This window comes from Symphodus melops (assembly GCF_947650265.1).
Source record: "Symphodus melops genome assembly, chromosome: 5".
Classification (NCBI taxonomy): domain Eukaryota; kingdom Metazoa; phylum Chordata; class Actinopteri; order Labriformes; family Labridae; genus Symphodus; species Symphodus melops.
The window spans coordinates 27,065,182-27,079,137 of record NC_136695.1 but is presented as its reverse complement, the minus strand read 5'-3'; the positions used below and the strand labels follow the sequence as shown (position 1 = coordinate 27,079,137).

At 44.5% G+C, this 13,956-nt stretch overlaps 1 protein-coding gene across 4 annotated transcripts in view; it reads left to right on the top strand.

The window, feature by feature from the left end:
• Nucleotides 1-5,954: 5,954 nt before the first annotated feature.
• The window catches only part of LOC306823463 (lamin-A-like), a 35,280-nt gene continuing 27,278 nt past the window's right edge, over nt 5,955-13,956 (top strand). Inside the window, exons 1-3 of one of the 4 annotated variants that reach the window (XM_079343015.1) lie at nt 5,955-6,752; nt 11,397-11,522; nt 13,239-13,617. In XM_079343015.1, coding sequence (XP_079199141.1) covers nt 13,286-13,617 — 332 coding nt within the window. In that variant the 5' untranslated portion in view covers nt 5,955-6,752; nt 11,397-11,522; nt 13,239-13,285. Of the gene's footprint in view, nt 6,753-11,393; nt 11,640-13,238; nt 13,618-13,956 lie in introns of those variants that run through there. The other 3 variants (XM_079343013.1, XM_079343014.1, XM_079343016.1) reach the window with 3 other exon arrangements.

The following is a 13,956-nucleotide window of genomic DNA, read 5'->3' as shown; positions in this document are numbered from 1 at the left end:
AGGTCCGAGAATAGCAATAATATAAAAGCTGTGGTAAAATTGGTAGCAGGAAGATATGAGCAGGTGTATTTACATGCATAATCATAGTCTAGACACGCTCTCTGGGTGCCAATCAGGACGGGGTTTGTTCCCCGAGGTTGTGTTGCAGATGAGGACTCACAGAGAGTCTCCTGCTATGAGTCCAGGATTAAAACATCCCCTCTCCACCCAATAACATGGATAAAAAAAAAAAAAAGCAGAGAGCAGGACTAGAGCAGGATGGCGTGATGCATGAAGGACCAGAGGGTCGGCCCAGGGGGGTGTTTGCCCCCAATCCCCACCCTACCCAGAGTGGAAGAGAGTAAGGGGATTGAATTGGGCGGATGGGATGTGGACACACAAAAGCCGGCCTCTCGGTCGTGTAGCGAGCGGGCTATAGTGTGTCCACGAGGTCGTCTGGCTCCATTAAAAAGGGGTCTACGGGGAGTCCAGAGCCTCAATCAATAGCAAGAATGGATCTGGGATCATGTTTCGACACACCCCTCTCTGCCTGGAGTCGGACTTTGACGCGGCCTGTTGGAGATTTGATGAGTGGTGATATTGTGACCTTTGTGACCCTGAAGTAAACTCTCCTCTGGCTCTGAACGGATCAGGAGGTCTGCTCTTCATTCGGACCTCTCGGCCTGTTTTGCTGGAGGCTACTATTGTCATCTGCACACGTGTGTCTCTGTGTGCATGTGTTTTCTAGCGTGTGTGTGTGTGTGTGTGTGTGTTGGCGTGTTGGCGACAGGATACTTGTGAAACCCAGAGTGCTGAGGTCATGTTACTTGCACATAAAAAAACTCAATGATCTTGACCATCTGGCCGTCACAGTAGTGCTGTTTCTCCCCCCTTCCCCTCGATGAAAGGCCGACTGGCATCGTCAGGGAGGTGCTGTGGTTTTCTCTGCTGCAGGAAAAAAAAACATACCAACCCCTGAATCCAAGCACACGTCTCTCACCTATGAGGACAGTATGCTGTCTTCCAGAAGAGACAGACAGACGTGTCCGAGAATCCCTAAAGGACATCCCTTTGACTTCCACGACCAGATGTCCTTTTCAAGACTTTTTCTGGTGCCCCGCTGTCACTTGAATGAGGCTTCTGCGAGCACAAAGGGAAATGTTGGCTAAGCACCACGTGCTGATGCCACAGTGAACGGGCTCTCAGGGATGATGTAAGACCTCATGCAAATGATACTACATCCTGCGCTCGTAGGCTGACGGGAGCCCTGAAGTCCATCAGCTGAACAAACACTCAGTGAAAAGAGAGGCCTTATTGTGTGCCAGGGGTTTTCCCCTCCTGCATTTTACTTGATTTGTTTATTTGTAGTTTGAAGTACTTTTCTCCCACTTTTTTTCCCCTTTCCCTGACAGCGGCACCGCAGCATGGGTACTTACAGACAGACTGAACATGGCACCAGAAAACTAAACATGACAACACAACACAAGTGTTATGAAACAGAGACAGGAAGTTGGAGAAGTGTTCTTAGTGAAATTAAAATGTAGAAATCTCATCACACTTAAATCAACCGAGTGTTTTTTAAAACCACAGGTACAAACCCTCAGCTTCTTCAGGCAGTGTCTGCCATGATGGGACCCAGATGATGAGGCCCTCTCGTCCCCAACTCGGGATTAAGTCGGCAGAAATCATTTCTCCGAGTTCCACTTGTATCCCAAACGAAGGCTGGGTTGCTCTACAGCATGTGTATGTTGTTCTCACAGACTCTCAAAAACCAGACTGCCTTTGAATAATTGAAGACAAAACTTGACATAGAGACTCTGTGAAGGGATGAGTCATTGCTGGTGATTTCAAGAAACGGAAAAAATCACAGAAGTTCATCATCCAGTCGATGTAATTCAGCTCAAATTGAATTTTTTTTTTTGTTCATTCCACATTGGAACCAGTCCGAATGGGGATGCTGATTCCTTCTCCACTTGTCACTGGGATTTGTTCAGTGAGCAGTGTGACGCATAAAAACACTCTTACAGAAAACAACTATCCGTCTGTTTGAGTCAGAAAGCAAACGTGTCGCCTTATCCCCAACTTGGTCTTCTTTTTAGGGAAACAGCAAGTGATTATTTTCAGTATTGATTCTTTTGAAAAGGCAGAGATTAGAGCTGAACAATTCTCACTTTTGAGAAGGTGGAACCAGTGGATGTTGGCTTGGAACATGAATCATTAGTCATCAAAGTCACTTCTTGACAAACGTTGTCTAGCTTATTATTTCATCCTACGGTTTATATTATTAGGGTTGAAATCACACACAGTTCACATCAGAATCAGCTTTATTGTCCCGGTATGCTCACACACACACACACACACACACACACACACACACACATTTGGTGAACTTTCCTCTTTATGTCCAAAAAGTATCATGTTAAAAATGTCTCTTTTAAAGATTGATCTGCACGGGGCTAAATGAGACAATAGTGCAGTGGTGGGTGGTGAAAACACGCTGATACAAACTGCTGCAGAAAAAAACATCTTGAAGAAGCATCAGCTAATGCATCAGCACATTGTTAGCATTATGTAGCTCTATCCTTTATGTCATATTCTTCTTTGCTGCTGGATGTCTTGAGCCTTTATTCATCTATTGATTTATTTTGGACTTTTTGACTTGTTTTTATCATTGTTTGATTGAAACCTGCTTAATGCCCCTCAGCACTTTTACACCTGGACCCTTTATTTTTCACTCAACTTGTGTTTTGTGTATTGTCTGTGTTGTATGAAGGGACTCTTCCTGCAACCCAATTCACCTACGGGAACAAACAAAGTAACCTGAACCTGATTGATAGTCTTTATGAAAGGCCCAGTAATGAAACGGGCTCGTGTGTTTATATTCACAGCTTCACAGACTTCTGAGCTGAAGTTCCTTTCCTAAAGACATGATGGTGAACACGTTTTTTTTTTTTTTTTTTTTAACCTCGTACGCACAATTACAAAACAAAAAAAGAAAGAGACAAGTTCATCGTCTTCTCACTTGCTGTGAAGCACTCACATGGAGATGAAGCTGTTGACCCTCACACACACACACACACACACACACACACACACTCTCGCATGCTCTGGGATGTTGTGATTGGGAGAGCGTCTGTCAGCTGGGAATATGAGTCAGGTGGAATGACTTCATTGCTTTTTACGGGTATTAGGTCATCTCTCTTCGTACTCTCACCCCCCTCGCTTCACCATAACACCCCCCCCCCCCTCTCTCTAATCACATTGATGCTGTAGCTCCAGTGTCACGCCTAGTGATGAGTAAGGCTCACCTCACCGGCTTCCTTCCCGTATGCTGGTGATCTCAGCCGTGTCACAGGGAGCTTTGAACTCAGGAGTCCTGCCGGGACTTTACTTCCTCCCTGGCATTCGCTTCTCATTATATAGATTAATTAGAATGCAATGCAGACGGTCAGCTGATTCAGGTATTTGCTTTTACTGTACACAATGTAAGTCTGCCTTTTTTTTTAATCCGCTGGAGGATTAAGTCACAGGATCTGTATCACACTGCAAAATGACTGATTGGGTCCCATTTGATGCTGTCACTGAATTATGATGGCTTGTGCCAACTGAACCCTCTCACACATGTTTCCAGAAGTCAAATGCTTTTTATATGTACAAGTATTAGTTTGGGAAAGCAGGTGTAGCCAAGTCGATAACCTTTAAACGCTGACGTTGATAAGATATTTCTGTCACTGTAGACATGCGTCATCAGCGACGACATTCCTTGGTTTTGATGCTGTTTTATGTCATTCATTTGAAGCAGCTTGACATGTCCATTCGGCTGCTTTCCATTAGTATGAAGTTCATGTTTGAAGACATGATCCTTTGATAGATTGCAAACCAAAGTTGAATTTTAAAGGACCAAACAGCTGAAAAATGGGACAGTTATTTACATTTCTTCCAACTCCAACATTTAAACACTGTTGACTCGTTGATGCCACTTCAGTCATACGGTCATCACACACAAAGGTCGCGTGCAGAGGTCGCCTGTAGTGGATGGTGAACTGATATACAGAGACTGAAGGCCTTGAACGCGGGCGGATTCAAATACAACCTGTGGCTCCTTTCTCTCACGTCATTCAACATTCTCACTGATTCTCTTTAAAAGTGTCCTTCTTGCCTCTGAGAACTCTTGATACTCTTTTGGTGCCTCCATCCAAACCTTTTCTTCCATTTAGATGAATGTATTTCTGCTTACACTAACAGGATCTGAGTACGTCTGCAGCTGCTTACTCATCCAATACATCTCAAAGGGACGTTGGCTTTTTTGGATACCATTTCGTTTTTTCTATTAACACATTGCATTTTCATATTGGACCAATTTCCTCTCTATTTGACAATAAAGTTTATAAAATAGTGAGGGCTGCTGCCTTTCAGTGCAGCCTTCAGTATCAGTGGGCAACAAGCTGGGCGTGTCTGCAAGCTAACAAACTAATCAACTGGCTTCAAGCGAAAATAAATAATATGAACCCCAGTGCTCATCTACACATTTCACCACTGTGTGCTTTGTTTCATTCTCGTTTTTGTTTCGGTGTTTTTCCACTGTCATAGCCCGACTCAAGAGCTGTACACATCTGCAAATAATAATCATCAATTGTATAAGTAAACAATTAAAAACGATAACTGCAACCATGGAGTGTGTCCGTCGGTGAAGTCAGCGGGCTTAATGTGGATGTGTGGCATCATGTTGTGAAGCTAAACGGTGCAAAGACCAAAAGGTGCGAATGAAGCCGGGATGAGGAGAGAGAGAGAGAGAGAGGCCGAGTCACACTGCTGGGCTCTGATGCCCTGAGAGCAACAGGCCCAGATGTTCTGAATCTGGCGAGCTGATTCCTCGCGAGGAACGAGGGAGACTCACTGTAAAAGGTCGGGCAGCGACCGTCACAACACACGTTCACTCCCTGAAGAGGAGAGAGCTGGTGTGAAAAAAAGCATCAACATGACTCTGTCTGAGATTTCTCTCTGCGTGGTCGAATGTGGCAAAGAAGAACAATCCATTTAAATCCAAAAGCTCTTCATTATTTCTCCAACAACCTCTCACGACATGAAACACATAAAGGGTAAGCTCAGGAATAAAACCTGTAAATGATCAGACTTTTACTTTCTAAGACACTATCTCCACTTTTCATCCTGTCCCCGATAACCTCCTCTGAACAAAATGAACTGAAGGACATTGAATTGAGCTAACTTAATAAATAAAATGAGTTTCAGCGTGACCGGTGACAACACTGAACGGCTGATATTAACTCATCAGCAGATAACCTTACGATCGGAGAGTCTAATGAGCACTTTGGATATTTCAAAGAACTTTTCAGCGCAGAACTTTTCTTTGTGTTTGAGAGTTTCTGTTAGCTTTTCAAAGGATCTGAACACTTTCATTACTGATTGTTATTCAGAGGTTGATCTTTTGGACCACATTATCAACACAATGTCTGAAATAAACTCACTGGTTAGATCATTTCTTTGTGCACAAATTAGCCTTCAAAGCTATCCTGCTCTCCCAAAGAACTTTGACTGGGTTTGGTTGTCTTTACAGGATATTAAAACGGTGCCATTTACTGCACAACATGAAAAAAAAAAAAATCAGCGTATCTTTGTGAGTTGGATTATACAATAATTTCTGAGTTGCACATGACGAACTAATCCTGCCCTGAAGGTACAGTTTTAGTGCCACGGTGGGCACAGTCACAGTGGGTGGGGCGACTTTCTCTGCCCATATTTTCCTCAGACGTCAGGATGCCTTCAAATGACCCTCAGTCCTGTTTCATCATCTAGGAACATTACGAATGTAAACAAAGCATTTACAGCTCTGTAACATAGGTCGTGTAAAATTCAGGTTCAGCTGTTGCATAATGATAAGAGCCAGGTAAGATATCTCCAGCAGCCCTGCACTTCAGTTGTTTTAATTATTGTTTTTTTTGTGTGTGTGTTTTTGTGTGTGTTGTAGAATGAGTTATTTGGGATCATAGGGAATTAAAGTGACGGCACTATTCAACCGGGCCATCTGTACAGCTTGATAGTGGCAGTCATGCTGGTATATTTGCCTTGAGGAATGGTTGTATGCAATCCTGGCTGCCAGTTTAATTAAATTATCAATTCATGTGAAACTGCAGCTAAGGTCACTGTAATAATCCTTGCCAAAAAAAAAAAGTGCGGTCCATGGAGTCGCAGGGGCCCCCGAGGGCTCTCTGGGGGGTCCCGAGTGAAATGAACACAGCTGTTGTGTTGGCTTCAAGGCACTGGGAGCCACGTGCATCGATCCTGATAGCAGGTATCTGAATTGTAAAGCGAGGCTGCTGCTGTCTTAAAATGTACTCATGATCTGTGTCAAATTTGTTGGGATCTCTGAAGCGTTGTGATTACCCAATGCTCCAACGTTTTATTCTGTTGTATCCAAATCTTGCATGCCTTCTCTGGGAACCATCCACAAATAATCCCAATAAAAGCGTTAATTGTGGCCGCCAGGTGGCGCCAACAGGCCGCATTCTAATTAGCAGAGATTGACAGCCTAATCAGGTGTTGATTTGCAGGTGTCTGCAGACTGCCGGCTCGGAGGACTTTCCCCCTCAACGACTTTTTTTTTTTCTCAAAAAGAAAAAAAAGCGACCCCGTGGTTAATATCGTGATTAACCGGACTGTCTTCATTTATAAAGGTTTAATGGCGACCGTGAAAACGGACGGGGACATGTTTTAACCGAGTGCAGAAAAGCTCATTTCCTGTGCAAAGACAGAAGGTAAGCCTGTTGAGAGAACATCTCTCACTGTAACATTTATTTGAAATGGTTCATGTTGTGTACACGGTTTTTATTTCATGTTTCACAAGGCGAGACAGGCAGAAAGACTGATTTATGAACTCTGTGACCCCTGTTTATAGTTCTCGTCACCCACCGCTTGTCATTTCCTGTGGGAGTCGGTAGAGGGCGCTTTAGCAGCTTTGTCCGTGCTTGTGTGACTTGATGTGTGACTATGTGCAGCAGGGACGACAGGGGGCGCCAGAGAGGCGCAGTGACATTCAGAGAGCGCAGAGTGGACTGAGGTTCAATGCAGCTGAGGTTTTTAATTCAGTATTTCATTATCATGTAGGACTATTTTATACTTTGCCCTCTGCGCAATTCAAATTCTCTCATGGTACTTTCTTAGTCTTCTAAATCAGTGTAATCAAATCGTCACTTTTTAAATTTAGGATAATAACAACAACTAATAAATGTTTTAGATAAGAGTTAATAATGCTGTTCACCCCTCCACAGTTAATTAGAATGAGCCAGTATTCAAGTATAATCTGGTATAAAAATACAAAGCTCCTAAAGTATTTATTGTAAAGTTGGACCTTCTGATATGTGATGGCTTTATTTTTTAATGGCCCTTTCAATGTCTTTGTCATTTTATTTATTCTTGCGTTTGCCACATGTGAAGGTACTCGTGTCTTTATGTAACATAAAGCTGGTTTCGTTTTTAGTTTATCGACTTTATGGAGGAACCTTTGATCTTTACAGTTGATTTCCAAACCCTGCTCTGACCTGTCAGGATCATCTCTGCCGATCAGCCTCACTGATATAATGTGATGCATACATGTAGGCAGGCTGCAGGATGGATCAAGACACAAAAAGGCAACTTCTGAAAACACTGGATCCCCAACAAATCAGGCGTCAATGTTATTCTGAGATTTGTATGTTCTCATGAGAAGCTTGTATGCTTTAGTAGTTGGAAAAAAAAGGAAATAATGAGAGTTGAAATGCAGTGAAGCACAGGTCCAAAGTAGCAAAAGATTACAATAATTCAAGAACAGTTACTAACAGTTGTACTTTAAATAACGAGTGCTGCCTCGCTCAGTGCATGAGAGACCTGTGGAAACACAAATCCTCTGGATGTGAGATTGTTTATCAGTGCAGCCTCTCATTTAAGAATTATCAAAATCAAACAGTAGACGTTAAATGAACTTGAACTCGTACGGCGCGTCAATCGATCAATCCTTCTTTATTTACAAAAACCCCGAGATCAATCCTGAGCACAGCACGAAGTAAAGTCACTGTGACAAGAACAGTTTGAACAGTTTCCTCAGTCGCCTCCTGGAACGCTGGCTTCCTCCTTTTCACTCAAGTAATTAGACAAGTCTCTGATCCGCCCTCGTCCGTTCTCCCATAACTCTCTCGTGTCTCCAGTCGGTATTTATTCTCCATTTCCTGGACTTTATGTAAAAGCATCCAATGAATTTACATAAGACTACAGGCTGCCGTGATCACGTTGAGAATAATTTGCATAATAAGCAACAGCAAGTCTCACACAGCAGCTATTGTTTGCCCTTATTGTCTCCGTTGTTTGTGTAGAAGTGAAGAGAGTGTCTCACTTTTATTAGGTGGTATCAAAGAACACAGACATACCCAGTGTGTATCTTTAACCAGGTCCAAAGCTTATCAGACTCTTGTGTGTGTTGGTCATAGATACAGTTTATCAATGATTAATGTGCACACATTGACTTCTTGGATAGAAGTGATAACACAGTGAGAATAATATCTGCTGCATGCTGAAGGACGGTGACACGCTTCCTCTAAAGTAATACAGAAAGATGAACGCTCCTTTTTTTTGACAGGGGTGCTTCTAGGGTCTGCTGGGGCCCGAGGCAAACATTCATCGGGGCCCCTCCAACCAGCGTCCAATATTACTCTCACAGCAAAAACACTTAGCAGGGCAGTGAGACTGAGTGCTGTCAGATGGGGCTCCTTTTGGGAGGTTTCCTACTGTTGTTGCAAAATGTCTACATTTTGAGGCTATGCTGTGATTTAAAGTTTTGTCAGCCGTTTGAGGGGCCCCAAGCAGTTGCCTTCATGAAATGCGTGGACAAGTTTGTCAAACTGTAATGGTGGTCACGTTCACACATCCAGCCTCTCTCATAGTAGATTTATTTTCATGCACTGCAGTTCTTCATTGCCGATGTTCTTTTTTTTTTCTCCCAAGAGAACAGAAAGAGAGTCGCTCCTGATGGGGAAATAAAAGCTTGAGATTGCACAACAGGCACGCCTTGTTTGTTGCTGCCCGCCTGGAATGCCATGATAGCAAAGAGAGAGAGAGAGAGAGAGAGAGAGAGAGAGAAAGAGGGAACGAGAGGCGAGGAGTGAAACGGGGACAGGAAGAAGGCTGACTGCTAACACACTGTTCACTACCTGTCTTGTCTGGTGAGTTGCATCACAGTCTGTCATGTCTGCTCCTGTCTGTGAACGTGATGAGCGCCTCTGGGATTCAGATCCCAACTGTGTGTCTGACAGGCAGCTGAACGTTTGAGCACGTTGGTAGTGACGAAATGATGGTTTATTGTTTTGAATTAATCTTAACCAAAATATGCAATTTAAAGATTTGGCTTTTATTGGATGTTGCGTGGAACATTTAGTCGTTGTCATTGTCTGAAAACAGAATCCTGAATGAAAAAACGATGGAGCCGTTTAAGAATAACTGTCATTCCTCGTAGTGCCCTTCGGAGAAGTTACATTTCGGGGTTTTCGGTTTCTCTCTGGTCTCTCGAACGCATCGGGGGAAGTTCTTTGGTTCAACTCCCGGCCCTCGCCCTTGAATGCATGACTGCCTCACTCTCACCTCCCCAAATGTGCCACGTCTCTTTAACTGCTTCAGCGGTGAAATTAAGATTTACTGCAAGGGGAAATTACATGTTAGTGACAGAGCTGGAGGAGGGAGAGATTTGGTGCCTTGCCCAAGGGCACCCCAGCAGTACTCAAGAAGTGGTCCACCACCTCTCCTGCTACCAGATATATTTCCAGGTTTGGTCCGTACCGGGACTTGAACCGGCAACCCTCTGGTTCCCAACCCCATGAGTCAGGACAACAGTAAAATACATTTTTTTCCAACATTGAGTTTAGTTTGACGACATTTGTAATGCTGGTTTGTTAAGTTTGTGAAAATGCTTATTTTGGTTTAGTGAGGGAGGGGTTATGTCGTATGTGATGTCACAAAGGGAAAATCTCCGACCGGCCTGTTTGAGCACATGTGGAAGAATGGCACAGGCAAATATGGAGAGGATGGACTTTTTTTGGAGACAGACTACAGACATGGATTAGTGTTAGAAAAACCTGGTTAATTGTAAACACACACACACACACACACACACACACACCTTTTTGCTGTTTTAGTCATTGTTTGTGAGAACAGACGAGTGAAGGACAGACAGTCTTTGAGTTGGAAAAAAAAGGTTGTTAAAGAGAGATGTTTGGACTGCCAGTCCGACATTCTTCGTGCAACTTCCATGGAAACAAGGGCTAAAAACTTAAAAAAAAAAAAAAAAAAACTCGATGGAAAAGTCCAAAAAGAGCTCTAGACTAAAGAAGACAGCTAGTAGAGGGGACGTGTGAGTCACAGACTCTGCAGACTCTGACGGCTCCTTTCCACTCGAAGGCCACAGTGGAGCCAGGATACTCCCCGAGCCTGCCCCATGCCCAAAAACAGAGACGCTGTCTTGCCCCTTGTTTAACCACACACGCACACATGCAAACGGACTAACCTCCATTACCATGGTGAGGAGTTGCACACACACACACACACACACAAACACACACACACACACACACACACACGGAACACGTCTTTTTCTCCGTGCATCAGAGCTTGATTGGACCTGTGATGCCATTAACTCCACCCAGAGGAGACAAATATAAGACCAGAATGAAGCCGGTTTGATTGTCAGACCTTCAGACCTTCAACATGACTCGTGGGAATTATTCTTTAATCACTGTGGATATAACGCAGAATGTTTGTGGACTATTTCCTCCTCGGATTCAGTGGACGAGCCTCCTGACATGTTGTTTTTTTGGTGCCATGGATAACACCTGAAGCCCGCTTTGAGGTGATAAAAGATTTGCCTGCACTCTGGGTTTGTTATTATTACCTCGTCTTGTTGTGCGTTTGTGTGTGCCAAGGTCAGGGAGGACTTTTCTTTTGGCTTTATGAAACAGAAACAGAAAGTCCGCTTCCAGCTATTTGCTCTAAAGTTGGCGGTCACATTTGTTCTTACCAGAAAAGCCGCCTAACAGTGTGTTCTTCATAGCAGCGTGTAGGCGCAGGGTGAGATCTGCACATTCACACACTTTCACCCACCTGGGAGCTGTTCAGTATCATCAGTGTCACTGCGTTTTATTGACAGAGCGCTTGCACCAGCAGCTGAGGTCAGTCTGTCTGCGACGGCTCTGTCTGAGTGAAATGAGAAAGGAAGCGATAGGGCCAGTGCAGGGAGAGATAAAGCTCAGCAGCTGCTCTGTGTGTGTCCATACACACACACACACACACACTCCTGAGTCAGTCTTGCCTGACTCCTCCCCAGCAGCCCTACCCTTCCCTCTCTGCTGCTCCCGCCCTCTCCCTCTCTCTCTCTTCAGCAGTAGGTACATGTGCAGTGAGCGACAGCCAGGAGAGCAGTTCAGGGCACGAGCCAAGGGCGCACACACCCACTAGCAGAGAGCAAGGCAGCGTTATTCAACGGATCCTCATCTCTACACTCCTCTAGGGTACGGCACACGCAGACTCACACACTCTCTCGGCAGTAGATAAACTTCTAGAAAGGTCCTGCACTCTTCTTTAGTGGCTTCAGCGGGCTGCAGTCGAGAGGTTCTCACACAACTGAGGTAAGGCTCAGAGAGTTTTTCTGTCTCCCTGTGAGACTTTTTCTGTTGGTTACTCTGCCCGTCAGTGACACTGATATAAATATGGTACAGTGCTCGTTCGACCTGTTCAGTCAACTCAGAGTTGCTTTCATTTTGTCAGGGAGTGGTTTGGCATAACTTTGTAACTTTTTCAAAGTTGGAGCTCATTGGACTGTGGATGAGTGGAGGCAGCACCTGAGCATGCTCGCCTCATTTCAGGAGTGTAAATGGATGCTTCATTTATTCAGAGTTGGCCCAGAGAGTACTTGGGATTGTATGGGTTTTGCTCCAGTGGGCGTGTGCACGCATCATGTGCATGCATGTGTGTGTGTGTGCGCCATCCTACCCATGGGCGTGCTTCCCACCCATGGGCGTGCACGTCCCTGCGTGCACTTCTGGTAATGGGCGGTGAGGGGATGCATGGCAAAGTTTGGTGCGTCCGCCCACAGCAACGCCAAACTGGAGGAGTTTTTCCCGCCACTGGGAGAGCTGTTCGATTTTTTTCTGTTAAGGCTCATCTGTGATATTGAATGAAAAATAGATTTTATTGACGATGGCTTTTAAGGAGTTTTAGTGTATAGAAGACAGACATTATAGAAATGTTAATTATTATTTTGACTTGCATTATTAAAGTTTGAAGCAAAGCCCTTCAGAGGTTTTTTATCCATTTTTTTTCCTTTTTAAAAACCTGGAAGTAAAAAAAAAAAAGTGAAAAAGCTTCTTATTTATTTGCGTAATCTCTTGCTCAGATCCAAACAGCCACACGTTGGATTTGTGTCCATATCAGGACATCCTGCTCTATTTATTTATGTTATGAGTCAACACTTTGGTATTTCTGTGTGATCCGTGCAGGTTCAAGCAGTTATGAGCAAGCTGGTCATTTCAGAGCAGCCTGGAAACAGTGAGAAGCATTTTGAAGTATTTTCCTCTATTTCCCTCAAAAACTCTGGAGAGCAGAAAGGGAGGGAAATGTTTTTATTAATTTTGTGTCGTTGGCTAAAAGTGCGTCCTGGTAATTGCCTGGTGTGTTTGTGGGAAAGCTGTTTGCTCAGCAGTAAGCTGCATGAGGTGGATAAACTGCTCCCACAACAATTGAATGGAGCCGGTGGAGAGAACAGTAAGGCGTATGTTGTGACAGTGTGTTAGCGTGATAATGCCACTGTGAATATGGGATGTTATCAGGAGTCTGGAAAACAGGAACGAGAGGGCAGGAAAACTGTAACACCTTCTGGAAATAAATACAAAAATCTGGAGCCCTGGAAGACAAGAAGCAAGAAAAACAGAAATATAATTTCCTTTGAGAGTTCATTTTGACCTCCTGTGATTTACAGCACATCCAAAAATGAAGTAAAATAGGATTGTGGAATAAATGTTTATAGAGTTAAGTGAGCAGATCCAACACTGGAGGCAGTCTGCCAAGACCAGATCCCGGATTGTGCAAGGCGGGAACATTTCTTCAGTGTAAACTCCATTAAAGTTTAACCAGTGATTCAGCTCTGATTTGGTGCACTGCGTTTCGAAAGAAGCAGCTCGTACACTATAGTTTTTGTTAATTCTTCCTCTCTTCTTCCTTCCCCACAGACCGTGACTCACACTCTCCTTACACTTCTTTCTGAGCCATTATTGCCATGGAAACCCCGAGCCAGAAACGCCGTAGTGCTGGCGTCTCCCCGGCCCGCATCACCAGGCTGCAGGAGAAGGAGGATCTGTGCAACCTCAACGACCGGCTGGCCGTTTACATCGACAAGGTGCGCAGTCTGGAGAGCGAGAACGCCGGACTGCGATTGCGCATCACCGAGTCCGAGTCATCAGTCACCCGAGACTTGTCGGGCATCAAGGCGGCCTATGAGGCAGAGCTAGCCGACGCCCGCAAAACCCTGGACCAAGTGGCGAAGGAGCGAGCACGCCTGCAACTGGAGCTGAGCAAGATCAGGGAGGAGCACATGGAGCTGAAAACCAGGTAGGAGGAGCCCGTGAGGGCGGAGCTTAAAAGGGAGGAGCTTTGTTACCATAGAGATGTGACGGAGTGGATGAGGCTGTTTATAAGATGATACGTTGTCGACCGTAAGACGACGAGTAGCTCAGATTATGTGCATCTCTCTCTCTCACTTTGTCCCTTTTAATGGTGTAAAAGAAGCTTTCTGCCGAGTCAGCAGGATCACACGGAGTCTCTCACTTGTGTTACAGCGTGGAGGAAATTACACCTCTGGTTCTTTTGTGGGGGAATTCACAGCCTTTTGTAGACCATTGTGACTCGGGCCAAGTTTCTGAGCCGTTAGAACGTGTCTGCCTCACGTGA